The following is a 17,894-nucleotide window of genomic DNA, read 5'->3' on the forward strand; positions in this document are numbered from 1 at the left end:
GAACATGTGGCTTATAAGCACTTAGAAAGAAAGAAATGATTGCTACTGTGGTTTCACTAAGATCAGGACATGAAAAATTAACCTCATTTTCATGGTCTGATAAGGATACCAAGACAGGCATATCGGGAAATGCCACAGACAAAGACTATCTGGATTAATTTAAGGCATCTGACAAATTCTTACAGTACCTTGCAGACAAGATTAAAAAAAAAAAATGTGGGCTACAGCTCTGAACACCATGCCCAGGGTACTAATTCAGGAACCAAAGTCACAAAGAGGAAGTCCATCTCAGTATCACACAGGGCCCCGTACAATGTTCTCGCTGACCGGCCATTTTTGCTAGTAATCCAAAGGAAGACAGAGAAAGTGTATCTGTCAAATTAGTAGGTGATGTAAAGACTAAGAGAAAAGGACTGAATCCAAAGTTCAAAAAAACATTGAGAGGGAGGAGCTAGGAAAAGCAACTGATACTATGAAGATAAAATTTAATGGAAGCAAATATAAACCTGTTTTGGTTTCTTAAACGATTCAAACTGCATAAACAGAATGGTAGAGTCTCAATTTCTTAATAATTATCCAAGAATTTGAAGTGACTGCACACTGAAAAGTGGCTTCAGGAAAAGCTGCTGAAATCTCAGGCTGAATTAACACTGTCCAAACCGCTATTGTGCTATGTATGCACTGGACAGCTTGCAGCTGGAGTTTTCTACTCTGTTCTGGCCCCCCAAAGCCAAAAGGGAAAGTGAAAAGAACCATCAAGGACTTGAAAACCAGTCCAAGGTTTCTTGTATTTCAGTAAAAATACTTCTTTTCAGGAAAGAAGTCTGGCCTGAGAGAAAAGATTCAAAGAGACGTGGCAATTTATCTTCAAACAGCTGGAGGACAACCAGAAGAGGTGTCATTAGATACATTCCATCGAGATTTAGAGGTAAAACCAGGACCACCGGGAAGAAATAACAGCCTGGGAACAAGAACAGGAGCTTATCAGTGATCGATCAGGCCATCTTATTAGATAGTGTGACTATCATTTTAATCAAGCAGAGGCTGCACTGCCACTTCTTAGGAATGTGCGAGTCCTTCAGTAGATAGAAAGTGAAATAAGTTGTCTAAAATGCTGTGATGGGTGGCACCTGAGTGGCACAAGTGGTTAAGTGTCCAACTCTTGGTTTCAGTTCAGGTCGTGATCTCAGGGTCCTGGAATCGGGCCCTGCACCAGGCTCCATGCTTAGCGAGGAGTCTGAGAATCTCTCTCCCTCTGCCCCTCTTGCTCGTGCTGTCTCTCTCTCTTTCTCTAAGATAAATACACAAAATCCTTAAAACCTAAAACAAGGGGCGCCTGGGTGGCTCCCACCCAGTGGGTTAAAGCCTCTGCCTTCGGCTCAGGTCATGATCCCAGGGTTCTGGGATCGAGGCCCGCATTGGGCTGTCTGCTCAGCAGGGAGCCTGCTTCCTTCTCTCTGCCTGCCTCTCTGCCTGCTTGTAATCTCTGTCTGTCAAATAAATAAATAAAATCTTTAAAAAACAAAATACCTAAAACAAAACAAAATGAAATGAAATGAAATGAAATGCTGTAGTGAGCAAAACTAGGATATGGGATTGCAGAGGTCCTTGGAAGCTGGGAAACGGACGATCAGACAGACACATTTGTAAATCACATACCAACCATGTCATTCACTTTGTTCCATTCAGCTCTGGATTAATAAATGAGTTTACATCACCACAGTCTTTCCTCAAGGGACACAGGGGCTTGCTCTCAGTTCCTATACTCTTCTCTTTCTCTGCTTCTCCGTTCCACTTAAACACTGAGGTTTAGTATGATGAGCTACTGTTGGTGAACGCCCCAGAAAAGAGACACCTTCGTCTTTGTGTCCATCTTGGCATTGCTCCTAGCATGGGTCGCTGCTCAGGGTGGGTACTCAAAACATGTCTGCTGAATTACTGATGGAGAGCTGCAGGAATGGAACTGGGGAATCAGCTGCCCAGCAAGATGACAGAAACTCCAGAGCTCCATGGGTTTCTGAGTTTGGGCTCACCAGTAAGAAATACCCCTTCTGCCAGTACCAGCTCTACCTTGGCTTACCATTACTGATTTCAGGAAGGTCAAACTTAGTGAAGTCCCACCACTGGAGCCGGTAGGTAGTATTGGCAATGTTACTGGCCACAGCAGACTGTCCATCACCAATCACTGCCCCTGGTAGAGGAGAAGAAGAGAGCACAGTATAGTCTTTATCCACGTTTCCCCTGCAAACATAAAACAGTATGTACTGGGATCAGCAGGAGAGGGGGAAGAGGAAGAACCATCTGCCAAGTCCCCATCTCAAAGAGAAATCAGACATATCTCAAGAACAATTCTACTGGAAACATAATTTCATTCATCAGCCCCTCCCATGATTATTTAACATTTCCTTAGTGCCAAAAATGTGGCAGGTACCATATTATGTCCTGTCTGGAAGACTCTCAATCTAGAGACAGAGGAGTTTTCATAAAAATGCACGGTGCTGGGGGGGGGGCGTGAAAAATGGGAGCACAACATTAACACAGGAAAGCCACACAGAGAAGCATTTCATTATTTCATTCCCGGATGTCTTTGTAATAGGCAGTGGTCTTTGGGAGAAAGCATCTCCTCCTTTGTACATGACCTTCTTCCTAATAAAACATCTCAAAAGGAGGCTTCCTCCAGGGAAGAGGCAGCCAATATACAGCTGATTGGATCGTTAGAGATGGTGAAGAACAAACGAATTCATATTTGTTAATTTCTGGACCCCTGGTATGTAACACAGCAGAAATTTATGAGTCTGGCTTTTCAGTATCTGAATATTTTTATTAAGGCAGTATTTTACAAACCCCTCCCCTCCCCGCCCCATGAGAACTTCCTTGAATCTGGATTCACTTGAAACATCTCACAGTTTAACTTTCCCTGAGATATACACTTCTGTATGACATTTTTTTTCCTTGGTAACCAATTAAATAAAAAATGGATTTTTTTTAACAGGGTGACACTTTAATTTGCAGTTGTATTTCATTTACATGAACATGTCATTTCCTCCTCCTCCTTCCGAGGTGCATTTCATACACAACCACCCTTTTGATCAGACAGAGCCAAACCCTCTTAGGAGAATAGAACACTGTTGCATGCTAGACAACCTAAATGGTATTCTCTGCTGCAAATCACCTCCTACTTTAAGAAACTGAACTTGTTAGAACTTAGTAGCCTTGGAACAATGGACAATTTTATACCTAGATTCTTCATTATCACTACCTTCCTCCTTGGCATATCACTGCAAAAGGGTCCCGTCATCTGCCCCCCATCCCCCTTTTGGTGAGCTTCCTTTATTGCTCTGCCATTCCAGATCTTTCCCTATTCTCTCCTCAAATGGTCAAGAGGTTGTTCAGGAAGAAAATGTTCTCCATATAAGCCAGAAAAGTACTCTTCTCTCTTTTCTCTAGTTGCGGCAAGCTACTACATGAGAAGACTCTCTTCACCATCAGTTTATTATTGTAGTGTCCTCGTCCCAGTTTCCGTTTGTAAAGAAAGGAAAAAACAGTTTATTTCCAAGATGATAATAATACTGCTACATTATATACTCTCAATATGGGTAATATTGCCCCCATGGGGGCAAAAACTGTTCATGGGGAAATCTTAGTGCAATCACTAGCTCGCCTCAAATATACTGTAGTACATGACAGATACACAGCCTATCTGTAATATTAAAATTTCATGGAGGGGTGATTAGGTAAACACTGTCTATTAAATCTCCTTAGGAGGGTAATACTTAAGTGAAGGTTGAAGAATGCTGTTTTAGATAAACCAATACCCCCACCACAATTTATTCTTTAAAATCTTACAGATTCAAAGACATAGACCCAAATGGTCATGATCTCCCTGAAGGCCTGAGAATGACAGCATTTGGGAAGGCCCGAGAATGACAGCCCAGTGACCTCAAACTCCTACTGAGGACCTGTGCATATCACTCAAATGAGGTAAATAAATATATGTCCTTAATAAGTTTAATCTTTATAGAATATTCTATAATAATTATACCTGACTTGGGAACTTTGCTGAACTTCTTCTGGGTCATGAGGAGGGTAAGCTACATTTAGGACTTTCTTAACAGGGGACTTTTTAATATTTTTTGGCAGGGGTACTTTTGATTTTTTAGTCCCCTTGATAATGAAAATCATTTTTTAGTTCTAAGGTCGACCACTTCCCTGGAAAGAATTACTCAGTTTCACTCTGGTCCAGGCTCAATATCATTGAGCTTATGAATTGTCCCCCTGGCTTGCTTATCTAGAGAGCTGACATCTCCCTCTGACCACCAGTCCTTCTCACACCACTATAGTTCCTTATCACGTCCTCCAACTTTTAACAGAAAAGCATAAAACACAAAGTAATAGAAGATAAGTTGATTTCTCAGTAGATGATGAATGAAACGTTAGCTGCTAAAAGAGCAGGAAATAAATTGAAGAAACAAACTCCGTATTCTAAGATTTTAAAAATGTGGAGGGGAGGGTGGGACCTACCATCAGGAAAACAGTTAAGGAAAATAACAGCTGCTTTAAGAGTGCTGTGGATCTGCAACGGGGAACATGATTACGACTCCAAGCCCAGCTCCAGAAGCTCCTGTACCATCCATGCCTCCAGAAATGTCTTCTGGAGAACAGCTGTGCAATGTCATAAACATGGATGGGTAGCACTGTGTGAAAGGGACTGGGGAGGTGTTCTCCGCCAACGGTGCCAGAGCGCTGAGGAGAAATGGTGCCTGGCACCAGGGAGTCAATTTTCAGTGTCGTGTAAACACAGATTAGGAAGCAAAAAATGCCAGCAACAGATTAGCGTACTGTCACCAGGTTTTCTTCTGCAAGGGCTGCAAGCCAGGTGAGCCTGTCTCTCGGAAACATCAGGAAGAAAAAGTACCACCCTATTAAAAAGCCCCAACCATTTAGTAGGCCTCTGGCCACTAAGCTGAAGGTATAGGAAATGTGCCAGAATGAGTTAATGGACTAAGCTACTGAGTATTTACATAGGAGGCACTTAGCCTCAAAGCCAAATCCTAAGGGACCGCTGAGAGATTTCTGAGACCTCAAGGTTTTCTCAGTAATAACGGGATGGAGCAAGCTAGACTCAACCTCCACTACTGATATTTGGGGTGAGATAATTCTTTGTTTAGAGTGTGGGGCTGGTCTTGGGCTTTTGGAGGACATTTAGCAAAATTCCTGGCCTCTGGCCTCTGGCTATTAGATGCCAACAGCACCCCCCCGCCAACTGTGACTACCAAAATTATCTCCGAACACTGCCAAATGTTCCTGGGGACCAAAATCATCCCTAGTTAGAAACTCCAAGCTAAATAAATATAGCCTACATTGTAACTCTAAGGCACTCTTAGGAAGTACCACTACTAGAATGCTAACAGCCATGGCTAATAGCATGCAAACTCTCAGTGATGCTGATTTTGGAAAGAAACTAATCAAAGGCATACCATTATACAAATATTCCCTTAGCAAATTTAGTTTCCCATTTCTGTCATGGATTAGAGGCTAGCTTGAACTGGGGTATTATGGCTTGTAGTTTGTTTCTGGTATGGTGTCTGAGAATAGTCTTCAGGATCAGATGGACCTGATTTTGATACTTCCTCCTAGTACCTACTATAGTGTGACTGTGTTAATATCTCTGAACCTCGGTTTTCTCATCTGTAAAAAGGGTATAATAATAACAACGACAGGGGCATCTGGGTGGCTCAGACAGTTGAGCGTCCAACTCTTTATTTCAGATCAGGCCATGATCTCAGGGTGGTGAAACTGACCCAAATGTTGGGCTCTGTACTCGGTATGGAATCTGCTTGAGAGTCTCTCTCTCCCTCTGCCTCTCCCTCTGCTTGCTCTCTCTCTCTCTCTCTCTCTCTCAAATAAAACCTTTAAAAAAAACAGTAATACCTACAATTTATAGGGTGATTGGGAGAACTTACCAAAACAGTAAACGTAAAGTGATGGCAAATAATAAGTGTCTAATAAATGACTACTGTTAAAATTAATCATTTATTTCAAAAAAAATTTTTTTTTTAATTTAACAGAGAGAGATCACAAGTAGGCAGAGAGGCAGACAGAGGGGGGAAGTAGGCTCCCTGCCGAGCAGAGAGCCCAATGCGGGGCTCAATCCCAGTCCCCGAGATCATGACCTGAGCCAAAGGCAGAGGCTCAACCCACTGAGCCATCCAGGTGCCTCTAATCATTTATTTCAATCTCTATATACTTTTCTTCTACAGGTATAGCTCTGTAATCAAGAAGTCATAGAGAAAATTCCTTTTATAAGAGACTGGTGCAAATTATGTGCCAGGGCCAAGAGACAGATGCATTTAATTTTAGAATTGAGGTCAAATGTCAAGGCCCTGGACTTTTTAGTAACTTTCTCCTTGAAAAACTGCCAAGGGCAAGACCCATCACATTCTGGGCCACAAAAACCACTATAACACATTTAAAAGAATAGAAATCATACAAAGTATGCTGTCAGACAACAGGGAATTAGCCTAGAAATTAGTAGCAAGAAAAAATAACTGGAAAATCCCCAAATACTTGGAGAAGACACTTTAAGTAACACATGGCTCAAAGAAGACATCTCAAGAAAAAATTTAAAATATTTTGAACTAAATGAGGATGGAAAATACAACTTAATAAAATTTGTTGGATGCAATAAAAGCAGTGTTTAGAAGGAAATGTACTGCACTGAATGTATCTATTAGAAAAGAAGAAAGATCTAAAATCAATAATTTAAGCTTCCACCTTAGGAAATAAGAAAAAGAAAAGCAAATCAAATTCAATGTAAGAAGTAAAAATAAAAAATTAGAGAAGAAATCAATGAAACTGAAAACAGGAAATCAATAGAAAAAAATTAATAAAACCAAAGCCAGTTCTTTAGAAGGATCAATATAATTGATAAACCTCTAGCCAAGCTAACTGAAGAAAAAAGAGAAAAGACACAAATTATCAATCTAAGAAACAAAAGAGGGGCCATCACTACTGATGTGCGGACACTAAAAGGATAATAAAAGACTACTACAAACAATCTGATAACCTAGAAGAAATGGACCAATTCCTTGAAAGACATAGTCTACCAAACTTACACAAGAAGTAACAGATAACCTGAATAAGCCTATATCTATTAAGTTGAATTGACCATTAACAACCTCCCAGAACAGGGGATGCCTAGGTGGCTCAGTTGGTGAAGTATCTGACTCTTGATTTCGGCCCACGTCATGATCTCAGGGTCCTGAGATGGGAGTCCTGAATCAGGCTCTGTACTCAGTAGGCAGTCTGCTTGAGATTCTCTCTTTTCCTCTCCCTCTCTCCCTCTGACTCCTCCCCACAAAAATAAATACTTAAAAAACAAAAACAAAAGCAAACTTCCCCAAATATAAAGCACTAGGCCCAAGTGGGTTTGCTAGTAAATTCTATCAAACATCTAAGGAAGAAATTACATCAAATGTCTACAATTTCTTACAGAAAACAAAAGTGGGACTACTTTCTAACTTTAAGGCCAGTATTGTCCCAATAGCAAGACCAAGACCAAGACAGTGAAGAAAGGAAAATTATAGACTAATTGTCTCAGAAGCAAAAATCCTCAACAAAATATTACCAAGTCTAACCCAGTAATATCTTTTAAAAATTATATCCTAGGGGGGCGCATGGGTGGCTCAGTGGGTTAAAGCCTCTGCCTTCGGCTCAGGTCATGATCCCAAGGTCCTGGGATGGAGCCCCACATCGGGCTCTCTGCTCAGCAGGGAGCCTGCTTCCCCCTCTCTCTCTGCCTGCCTCTCTGCTTACTTGTGATCTCTGTCTATCAAATAGATAAATAAAATCTTTAAAAAAAAAATTATATCCTACGACCAAGTGGGATTTAGCCCAGGTATGCAGGGCTGGCTCAACATTTGAAAATTAATAAATATAATCCAGTACCTCAGTGAGACAAAGAAGAAAAATCATGTAATCATACCAATAGATGCAAAAAAAGCATGTGACAAAATCCAATATCTACTGATGATAAACACTATCAGAGAACTAGGAAGAGAGGAGAACTATCTCAACTGGACAGAAAATATCTACAAAAACCCTACAGTTAACGTCATACTTAGTGATTAGAAACTATATATTTTTCCCCTAAGACTGATAACAAGCATGATCTCTCACTACTTATTTACTATAAATCCTACCTAATGCAGTAAGAAAAGAGAAGTAAGTAAGAGAAAGAAACAAAACTTGGAGAGAAGAAATAAAACCGTCTTTGTTCGCAGATGACATGATTGTCTATGCAGAAAATCCCAAAGAACAGTAAAAGTTATTCCTGGAAGTATTAAGCAATTATATCAAGACTGCAGGATACAAGAAGTTAATAGCTTTCCTATATACTAGCAATGAACAAATGAATAACCGGAACTGGAATTAAAAGTTAAAAATGAAATGCCATTTACATTAGACCAGAGAGAGAGAGAGAGAGACAGAGAGAGAAAGAAAAATATTTAGGTATAAATCTAATAAAATACATATATGAGCTATATAATGAAAACTATAAAACTCCAATGAAAGCAATCACAAAAGATCTCCAATATTTACTGTTAAGATGTCAATTCTTCCCAACTGGATCTTTAGATTAAATGCAATCCAAATCAAAATCCCTGAACATTACTTTATGAATACTGACAAATTCTAAAATTTATCTAGAAACGGAAATGATCCAGAACAGCCAACACAGTATGCAAGGAAAGAACAAAGTTGGAGGACTGACACTACCTGACTTCAGACTTACTACAAAGCTTCAGTAATGAAGATGGTGTGGCACTGGCAAAAGAACAGGCAAACAGATCAATGGAGTGAACAAAAAGCCCAGAAACAAACCCAAACAAACACAGTCAACTGATCTTTGACAAAGGCGCAACAGCAATTCAATAGAGAAAGACAGTCTTTTCAACAAATGGTGCTGAAACAATTGCACGTCCACATGCAAAAATATGAATCTAGATACAAACCTTGTACTTTTCACAACAATGAGCTCAAATTGGATCACAGACCTGGATGTAAAACACAAAACTGTAACATTCTTAGGAGATAATATAAGAGAAAATCTAGGTGATCTTGGGTTTGGTAAAGACTTTTCTTGGGCACCTGGGTGGCTCAGTCGTTTAAGCGGCTGCCTTTGGCTCAGGTCATTGATCCCAGAGTTCTGGGATCAAGCCCCTTGTTGGGCTCCCTGCTCAGGAGACAGCCTGCTTTTCCTCTATGTCTCTGTCAAATAAATCAATAAAATCTTTAAAAAAAAAAAAAAAAAACAAACAGAAACAAAGACTTTTCTACCAAAAGCACAATCTATGAAAGAAAAAATGGACAAAGTTAACTTCATTAAAATTAAAAGCTTCCACTTGGTGAAAGACACTATGAAAAGAAAATGAAAAGCCGAGCCATAGACCGGTAGAAAAACCTTTACAAAACATTTATCTAGGGGCACCTGGGTGGCTCAGTCATTAAGCATCTGCTTTCAGCTCAGCTCATGATCCCAGGGTCCCGGGATCCAGTCCCACATCAGGCTCCCTGCTCAGCGGGAAGCCTGCTTCTCCCTCTCCCATTCCCCCTGCTGTATTCCCTCTCTTGCTGTGTGTGTGTCTCTCTCTGTCAAATAAATAAATAAAATCTTTTAAAAAAATATATCTAATAAAGGACTGGTATCTAAAATATACAAAGAACACTTGAAACTCAACAATAACAAAATATGATTTGAACACTGGCAAAAAATCAGAACAGACTCCTTACCAAAGAAGATACACAGATAGTAAATAAGCATATGAAAAGATGTTCAACATCATTTATTAGGGAACTGCAAAATAAAGTAACAATGAGAAACTACTACACACTTACTAAACAGCTAAAATGCAAGATATTGATCACACTGAACAGTAAAGAGGACGCAAAACAACAGGAACGTTCATGACTCTCGCTGGTGGGAATACAAAGGTACAGGGACTTCGGAAGACAGTTTGGCAATTTCTTGCCAAACTAAACATACCCTTAGTGGTATGATCCAGCAATCATGTTCTTGGTATTTACTCAAGTCAGCTGAAAGCATATGTCACATAAAAAACCTACACACAGATGTTTATAGCAGCTTTATTCATAACTGCCAAAACTTAGAAGCCACCAAGATGTCCTCTGATAGGAGAATAGATAAATAAACTGTGGTATAACCATACATTGGAGTATTATTCAGCTCTAAAAAGAAACAAGCTATCAAGCCACAAAAAGACATGGAGGAAATTTAAGTAAAAGAAGCAAAAATCTGGGCGCCTGGGTGGCTCAGTGGGTTAAGCCACTGCCTTCAGCTCGGGTCATGATCTCGGGGTCCTGGGATCGAGTCCCGCATCGGGCTCTCGCTCAGCAGGGGGCCTGCTTCCCTTCCTCTCTCTCTGCCTGCCTCTCTGCCTACTTGTGATCTCTCTCTGTCAAATAAATAAATAAAGTCTTTAAAAAAAAAAAAGAAGCAAAAATCTATAAATGGTGTGAATCTAACTATATCACTCTGGAAAAAACTATGTACAAAGGAAAAAGATCAGTGGTTGCCAGCGGTTTGGTGGGGAGAGAGGGAGGTACAGTTGTAGCACCAAAAGAGCTATTTGTGGATGGTGAAACTATTACTCTGTAGGATACTATGATGGTGGATACATGTCATCAAACATTTGCCAAAACCCACAGAACTTACCAATATTAAGTTCTTAACTTAATAGTTCCAACATTAATGTGGGAGTGATAACGGTGTGTCAGTGTTGGTTCGTGGACTGTACATAACAAATGTACCACTTTAGGGGTGTCTGGGTGGCTCAGTCGTTAAGCAGCTGCCTTCCGCTCAGGTCATGATCCCAGGGTCCTGGGATCAAGCCCCCATTGGGTTCCTTGCTCAGTGGGAAGCCTGCTTCTCCCTTTCCCACTCCTCCTACTCGTGTTCCTTCTCTCGCTGTGTCTCTCTCTGTCAAATAAATAAATAAAATCTTTAAAACAAAAACAAAAACAAATGTACCATTTTGGAGAAGGATGATGATGGGGGGGGTGCTTACGGGTATGTGTGTAGGAGGAGATATATGGGAACTCCTGTACTTTCTGCTCAGTTTTTTGTAGACCTAAGATAGCTCTTTTAAAAAATTTTTTTTAAAAAGTATATTAATTAAAAAACAAAAACAGAGAGAAAGACATAAAGAGCCCCTAGACTTTCACTCATGTTCTAGGAGACAGTGGAAAGAGCAGGTGTCTATGAGGATACTGGCAGTCACAGCAGTTCACTCTCTATCATATGACCACAGAGCTTTTCCCCTGGAGCCTCAGAGAAAAAGAGAAAATAAGGATGAGTCTCACAAGAGATAAAACATAGGGAAAAAGAAACTTATATCCAGTGATCCTGGCCAACCATCAGAGAACAACAGTAAAACCAAGCTGCCAAGTCTCATTCTCTCAGTCAGGTCTTCAACTTGTAGGCTGGAAGTCTGGAGAATGTGTCTAGGGATAAAATCTTAATAATCATGACAGTCACATGGTAGGTGAGCTCTGCCAAACCTGATAGCCTGCATGCCTCTCTCTGCCTCTGCTTCTCTGACTCCCCTGATCTGTTGCTTGGAAAGGAGAATTAGAAACCTTTTTTCAAAAACAGCTTTTAGCCTCTCTCCAAGATCTGTTCTAGGAGCAGGAAAGTGAAGAGTATGATTCAACAGTACAGTGAAAATATGGAACAATGGGAATCATTAGCAAATGTATCAGAGAAGCTAATTTGGGAGGGTAAAAAAGGGCAAGTTACAAAGAAAGAAACGATTTAAATTATATTTCAGTCCTATAAAATTGTTCCATTTGAGGCTGCCTAATTCAGAATAGCCATCTCTGACTGTGCTGCTACTGGGAAGACAGAATAAGAATGGGGCTAGGCACCAAAGACTCACCAGCCTGGAAACACAATTACTATCCTTCTGCTTAGTTGTGATATGAAGTCAAGAACCAGCTTGCTAATTGGTCAACAGAACAGCAACCACAAACTCCAGGGCAGGTCCAACCGAACAATTTATCAACTTTTCAAAATTCTTTTTAGAAAGCCAGTCACAAAAGACCATATATTTTATGATTCCATTTACATGAAATGTCTAGAATAGGCAAAGCTATAGAGACAAAAAGTAGATTAGTGGTTGCCTAGGGCTGGAGGAGGCAGGGAAAGAGAAGGAGAAGGGAGAAGTGACTGCTAATGCGTATGGGAATGTGATAAAAATGTTCCGCAATCTTCAGATAGTGGCAATGGTTGCAGAACTCTGTGAATATATTAAAAACCACTGAACTTTAAATAGGTGAATGAATGGTATGTGAGTTATATCTCAATAAGGCTTTTTTTTTTTTTTAAGATTTTAAAAACTTTTTACTTGTCAGAGAGAAAGAAAGTGCAGCAGGCAGAGGGAAAAGCAGGCTCCCCACTGAGCAAGGAGCCCAATGGGGAACTAAATCCCAGGACCCCGGGATCAGGACCAGAGCTGTAGAAGCCTAACCGACTGAGCCACCCAGGTGTCCCCCTCAATAAGGCTATTATTAAAAAAATACTATTCTGTAAAAGTTTTGGTAAATCTGAGAAGCAAAATATAGCAATCTATTTCCCTCTGCATTTCTTTAATAATTTCAAGTACTAGTGAGTATCTTTTGTTTACCAGCTCCCTGTATTTTTTTAGTATGTACTACGCATACCCACATATTACATGCATTTATATGTTTGGTTATGCAAACCGTCTAAGCTCTTTGTAAATTAATAAATCGGTTTTTGTCTATGAAAAATAATTCTTAGAGCAGGACAACATGGCATTATTTGGACATAAAAAGCACTCTTCCTCTCTAAGTATATACTGAATGGCATCCTAGGAAGAACACTTTTTCTTCTTTCCAGAAAGCTTCATTCAAATGCAGTCTTTAAATCTGCTCTAAGAAGGAAATATAACTAAGCACTTTGTCATACTCACTTTGTCGCCTTTTTCACCATTTAAAAAAATCTCATCTAAGACCACAGTCAATTATTCTATAGCCTGGGGACTTGGAAAGAGGCCATGGTGGCAGATAACAAGACTTCCTTCAAGGGCAGAAGTTTCTTTTATTCCCATTTACAGTTTTGACACTAAAGAAAATGACCAAACTATATATAGTTTGTTTCAAGATAAAAGCTTTATGAGAAGTAATCCACAGACTGCACAATTTACCTACTTAAAGTATACCATGCAAGGGGTTTTAATATATTCATGCCAATGGGCAACCATTACCAAAACCAATTTTTACAATGACTATCACTATCGCTACTATGTGACTTCAGGACATTTTCATCCTCCTCCTCCTCCCCCAGTACCTTACCCATTAGCGGTCACTCCCCTCCCCTCTGGCCCACTCTCTCCCTCTGAGGCGGAGGAAACCACTAATCTATTTTCTGTCCCTATAGTTTTGCCTTCCCTGGACATTTCACCTAAATAGAAACATCCAACAAGTGACAATGTCTGGCTTCTTTCATTTAGCACCCTGTTTACAAAGTTCATCCATGCCGTAGCATGTATCAGCACTTCATCCTTTTTTCTGGCCAAGGCATGTTCCACTGTGTAACAGTTTTTATTTATAGATAATACACTGCATGGAACGCAGCAATTGTAAAACTGTCTGAGGGAAACAACTATTTCCTGTAGAAGGAAAAAGTACGTGGGGTTTTTTTCCTGCTTAACAATTTTATTTATTTGAGAGAGGGAGGGAGAAAGGGAGAAGGGGAGAGAGAGAGAGAAAATCAGTGAAGGGAGAAGCAGAGGCAGAGGGAGAAACAGGCTCCCCGATGAGCAGGGTGGACATGGGGCTCGATCCCAGGACCTGGGTGGGGATCATGACCTGGGCTGAAGGGAGACACTTAACCAACTGAGCCACCCATGTGCCCCAGAAAGTAGGTTTTTAAAGAGGTTTTCAATTCTGAGAATATTACCTATAGCTAAAACTAAGTCTTCACTTTTTCCTGAGGCTAAAATAAAAGATAAGAGGAGTATCAGGGGACATCATTTTCTGTAAAAACAAAAATAAAAACAAGAACAGGTATCACGTAGATGTCTATAACTCTGACATAGGAAATGTTCTGAGTAACTTATGTGGTCTATCAGATTTATGCGTTTAGTAACTGCTCTAACTGGTCACTTAAACTGATCAAATCATATACAATATAAATTTGAAATGTATTCAACATAAACAAAAGGGTAAACATTTTACAGATACAGATATCAATGACTATACAAGCTCTTAGCAGAACTGGGCCCCTAAATCAACAATTTTATGGTCCAATAAAGTCCTGAAGGCTCTAAAAGCTCCTGCTCCATTATAACAAGGATAGCAATAGTCTACACACAAATCCTGAACTTTAGGGGGCAAATCCGGAAAAGATAAGGCAATGCCTTATTGTTGAGGTCAAAGGCCTTGGGCGAAGCCAACAAAACTACAAATCGTAACCTGAGAACTCAACAAGAAAATTAGCAAGGCCTGGAATACAGAACGAAGGGAAAAGAAATCGCTATGAACTATTTCTACATATGTCACAGCTTCATCAAAAATTTTCTCAAAATAACAATTCAAACCAGAATTATGTGAGCACATATAACATGCCAGGAGAGGAAGAGGTATTAATCTTATATTCATTCAGGCCGAGCAATGGATATAGCCTTCCTTTCCAGAGCAAGTAGTATAAAATACCTGGTATTAATTTCTTAAAAAACTGTGACAAAAAGCATGTAACATAAATTCACCATCTTAACTATTTTTAACTGGTTCAGTAGTGTTTAGTAGTTTAACTAGTTCAGCAGCATTAAATATATTCACACTGTTGTGAAACAAATCTCCGAAACTTTTTCATCTTGCAAATACGAAATTCTATACCTATTAAAAAACTCCCCTTTCTGCCACCTCCCCTCTCCCCGGCCCCGAGTAACCAAAATTCTACTTTGTTCCTATGAATTCATCTACTTTAGAAACCTGTGTGAGTGGAAGCAGGAAGTAACAGTGTTAGCTTTTAGCATGCGCTTGAAAATAGAGATACAGAACTAGATAGATAGCATGCATCCAAAGTCATTCACAGACAAGGTGTGAAATCAGGATCCTACTCAAATCTACAGGAAGCAGTTAGTCTGATGGGAGACGGTAGTGACCTCTAGGCTGGGCATGGCCATTTTCCCATAAGCCACTTAGAGGGGTCAAACAGATCACAGGGCGCATGCCACAAGACCAAGTGTCATTCAGAAAAGCTGAATTTAGCTTTTGCCATAAGTATCCTTATGCCACAAGGATACTCTGCTTTCTAATCCAGGGATCACCAAGGATTCGATCACACTGCCTTGATGGTACCAGTGTCACCTGGAGTTCAGCGGCGTATTCCACCCTAAGGCAAAGAGAGTAAGCTGCTCTTCCCCAGGTCCTCATCCCTTCCTCCCAACGTATTAAAACCCTGGATTCATTTTGACCGTTGGCAGGGCAACTAGTACCTCCTAGCTCTCTGAAGTCAAGCTAAGATGCTCCTGTGTGGGGAGATGAAGAGGCTGAGGCCCATTTTCATCACCATCTGTAGACCTGCCCTTCTTCAATATATATGTCCTAGTGAAGCAATTACCTAACACTTACACTAATGATGTAACTGGGACAAGTAATTATGAAAGCAGAACATCCATTTTCAAAGAAATGAATATCATTACCTTTCTTCCACCCACAAACATTATTTAAGACAAAAACAAATAAGCTCACAAGAACAAATGCTACTAAAAGATTATCAGGAACAACATTCTGAAACCCACAGAGTTTAGGAGGAAAAACCCCCAAGAGCCCCCAAACAAAACCAAAGTTAAAAACCCGGCATTCACTCCCAGCAGGCAGGATTTCCTCAAAGCCTCTACCTCTGGCAGAAGACATACAGGGGGATTAGAGCAGTAAGAATTACTCTGCCTCCTTCCACATGCCCCACAACCTGGCCTTCGCTACAGGACCCCGCCACCTCTGCTGCTAGGACACTGGCTTAGGCAGGTCCCTGAGAGAAGGCAGGAAAGAAGTCGGGGAGGCTGTCATCCTCTCACTATTGCACAATGGAGCTGCTCCAGGGGTTGCTCGGCAGCAAAAGGATGGGCAGAGAGAGAGCGGCGGGTGGGAGAAGGACTGGGGGAGAAAGAGGTGAGAGAGAGAACGAGGAACAGAGCGTATGACTGACTCAAACACTGAATGGCTCTCACCAATCACTTGTCTTAAATTGCTGGGACTCCTGCAGCTTTTACTGTTTGGTGGAAGCACAAGGGAGCAGAACTGGACCAGAGGGTCCTGGGCTTGTCAGCAGCAGGAGGGAAACGACCTTTAATGCTGCAAAGAGGATGCAGATTTCAAAAGCCTAAAATCAGCAATGAAGGGAAATGGAAATGTGCTGAACGTGGGTTTGACTGGCAGCTTTCCTCATCTGTCGATCACAGGGTAATAAACACTGGGAGATGGCAGAAATGAAGATAAATGCTTTCAGCAGCGCCATTCCCCACCCTCCCCTCCTCTTCCGCCCCCACTCAGCACATGACAAGAGTTAAAGCAAGAAAATAAATCAGCTTCTTAACCAACTCTTTTGTTAAAACTTTCCTTACAGGCCACCTACACGTGAATTATTGCTCTATGAGCCTACATTCTCATTAGGGAGCCCAGTTTGTAAAGGGTGAAAAGCTCCTGTCAAATCACACCTGTACATTTTAGGGTACACCATTACCCAGCTGAGTCAGGCCAGGCCAACATGTAAGGAGGAGGCCAGGGCCGCTCCCTGAGGGGAAGGCACCCCTTTGCCCCCCACCCCGGGTGAGGTTCTCTAATCCAAAGCCTAGCTCACTCAGTTTAGAGAAGACTCTGGAGCGCCAAGGACAGCACGTCACTTCTCCCAAACCACTGCCACATTACTACTGAGCCAGGGACAGAAAGGCTAAGCTCGGAGGGCTAAGAAAGAAGCCTCTGGGGCTTGGCGGTCAAAGGTAAAGTCAATGAGAAAGTGGACTACAGAGTAGGACACTCAGTCCTGAGTATCGGCTTCACATTCACTCTGGAATGAAAGCAATCTTTAAAAGGTGGACAATCTTACAGGTTTCCCACGAGTAGGTCCAAGGGAAGTATAGTGTATTTTGGGACTTGTGACACTGAAATAAAGCATCCAGCCAACCTGGTTTTTGTAAGGAGACTTGGGTTTTTAAAGTAAGATGAATAGGTCAGCAATTTCTAATGCTTGCGGCAGTTGCTTGTAAGAAGATGGTTGGAATCTTATTAAAAACTACATCTTCATTCTGCTAAAAGTGGGCCTGGCAAAAATCTTAGCAACTAGATCATTTAAGACATTTGAAAAGACACTCTGCTCTACTGGCCCAGCCTGGCTATTTTCTTCTAGATCCAAAAATCCTGAAAAAAGATTTCAGACCCTTGTTTTAAAGAACAGGCAATAACTAGTTGAGAAGTCTAGAGCAAAAATAAGTGGGAAAAAGTGTGGTGACTGGGTCTGTTTCAAACCAAAAGCTCAGAAGCTTGAGTAGTCCCCAGAGTCATGCATCTGCTGTGGGATCCTAGGAGATCAACACTTGTCACATGACGATAGCAAATTTGGAATATTTCTAATTAAAATCCACTGTTCAGACATTAATACCAGGCACAAAGTAGAAAAGCATTATTATCAAGCCCCATATTGAGAAAAAGCCAAAAAGATGTACCTGGAAGCTAAACAACAATCCAGATTAGACTTTCTAGTCTGTAAACCTCAATAAAATCTTATCTCCTCCTAAAAGCTTTTCTGAATTAGAGAGAAATCTCTGCCTAAACAATACTGGCCATTTTTGTTA

The 17,894-nt window shown here is 40.8% G+C and overlaps 1 protein-coding gene across 5 annotated transcripts in view; it reads right to left on the reverse strand.

Moving 5' to 3' along the window:
- The window catches only part of AMBRA1 (autophagy and beclin 1 regulator 1), a 180,793-nt gene that overhangs the window by 40,296 nt on the left and 122,603 nt on the right, over positions 1 to 17,894 (reverse strand). For all 5 annotated transcript variants that reach the window (XM_044259183.1, XM_044259188.1, XM_044259186.1 and 2 more), the window contains one exon: positions 2,081 to 2,191. In XM_044259183.1, coding sequence (XP_044115118.1) covers positions 2,081 to 2,191 — 111 coding nt within the window. The remainder of the gene's footprint in view (positions 1 to 2,080; positions 2,192 to 17,894) is intronic.

This window comes from Neovison vison, chromosome 7, assembly GCF_020171115.1.
Source record: "Neovison vison isolate M4711 chromosome 7, ASM_NN_V1, whole genome shotgun sequence".
NCBI lineage: Eukaryota > Metazoa > Chordata > Mammalia > Carnivora > Mustelidae > Neogale > Neogale vison.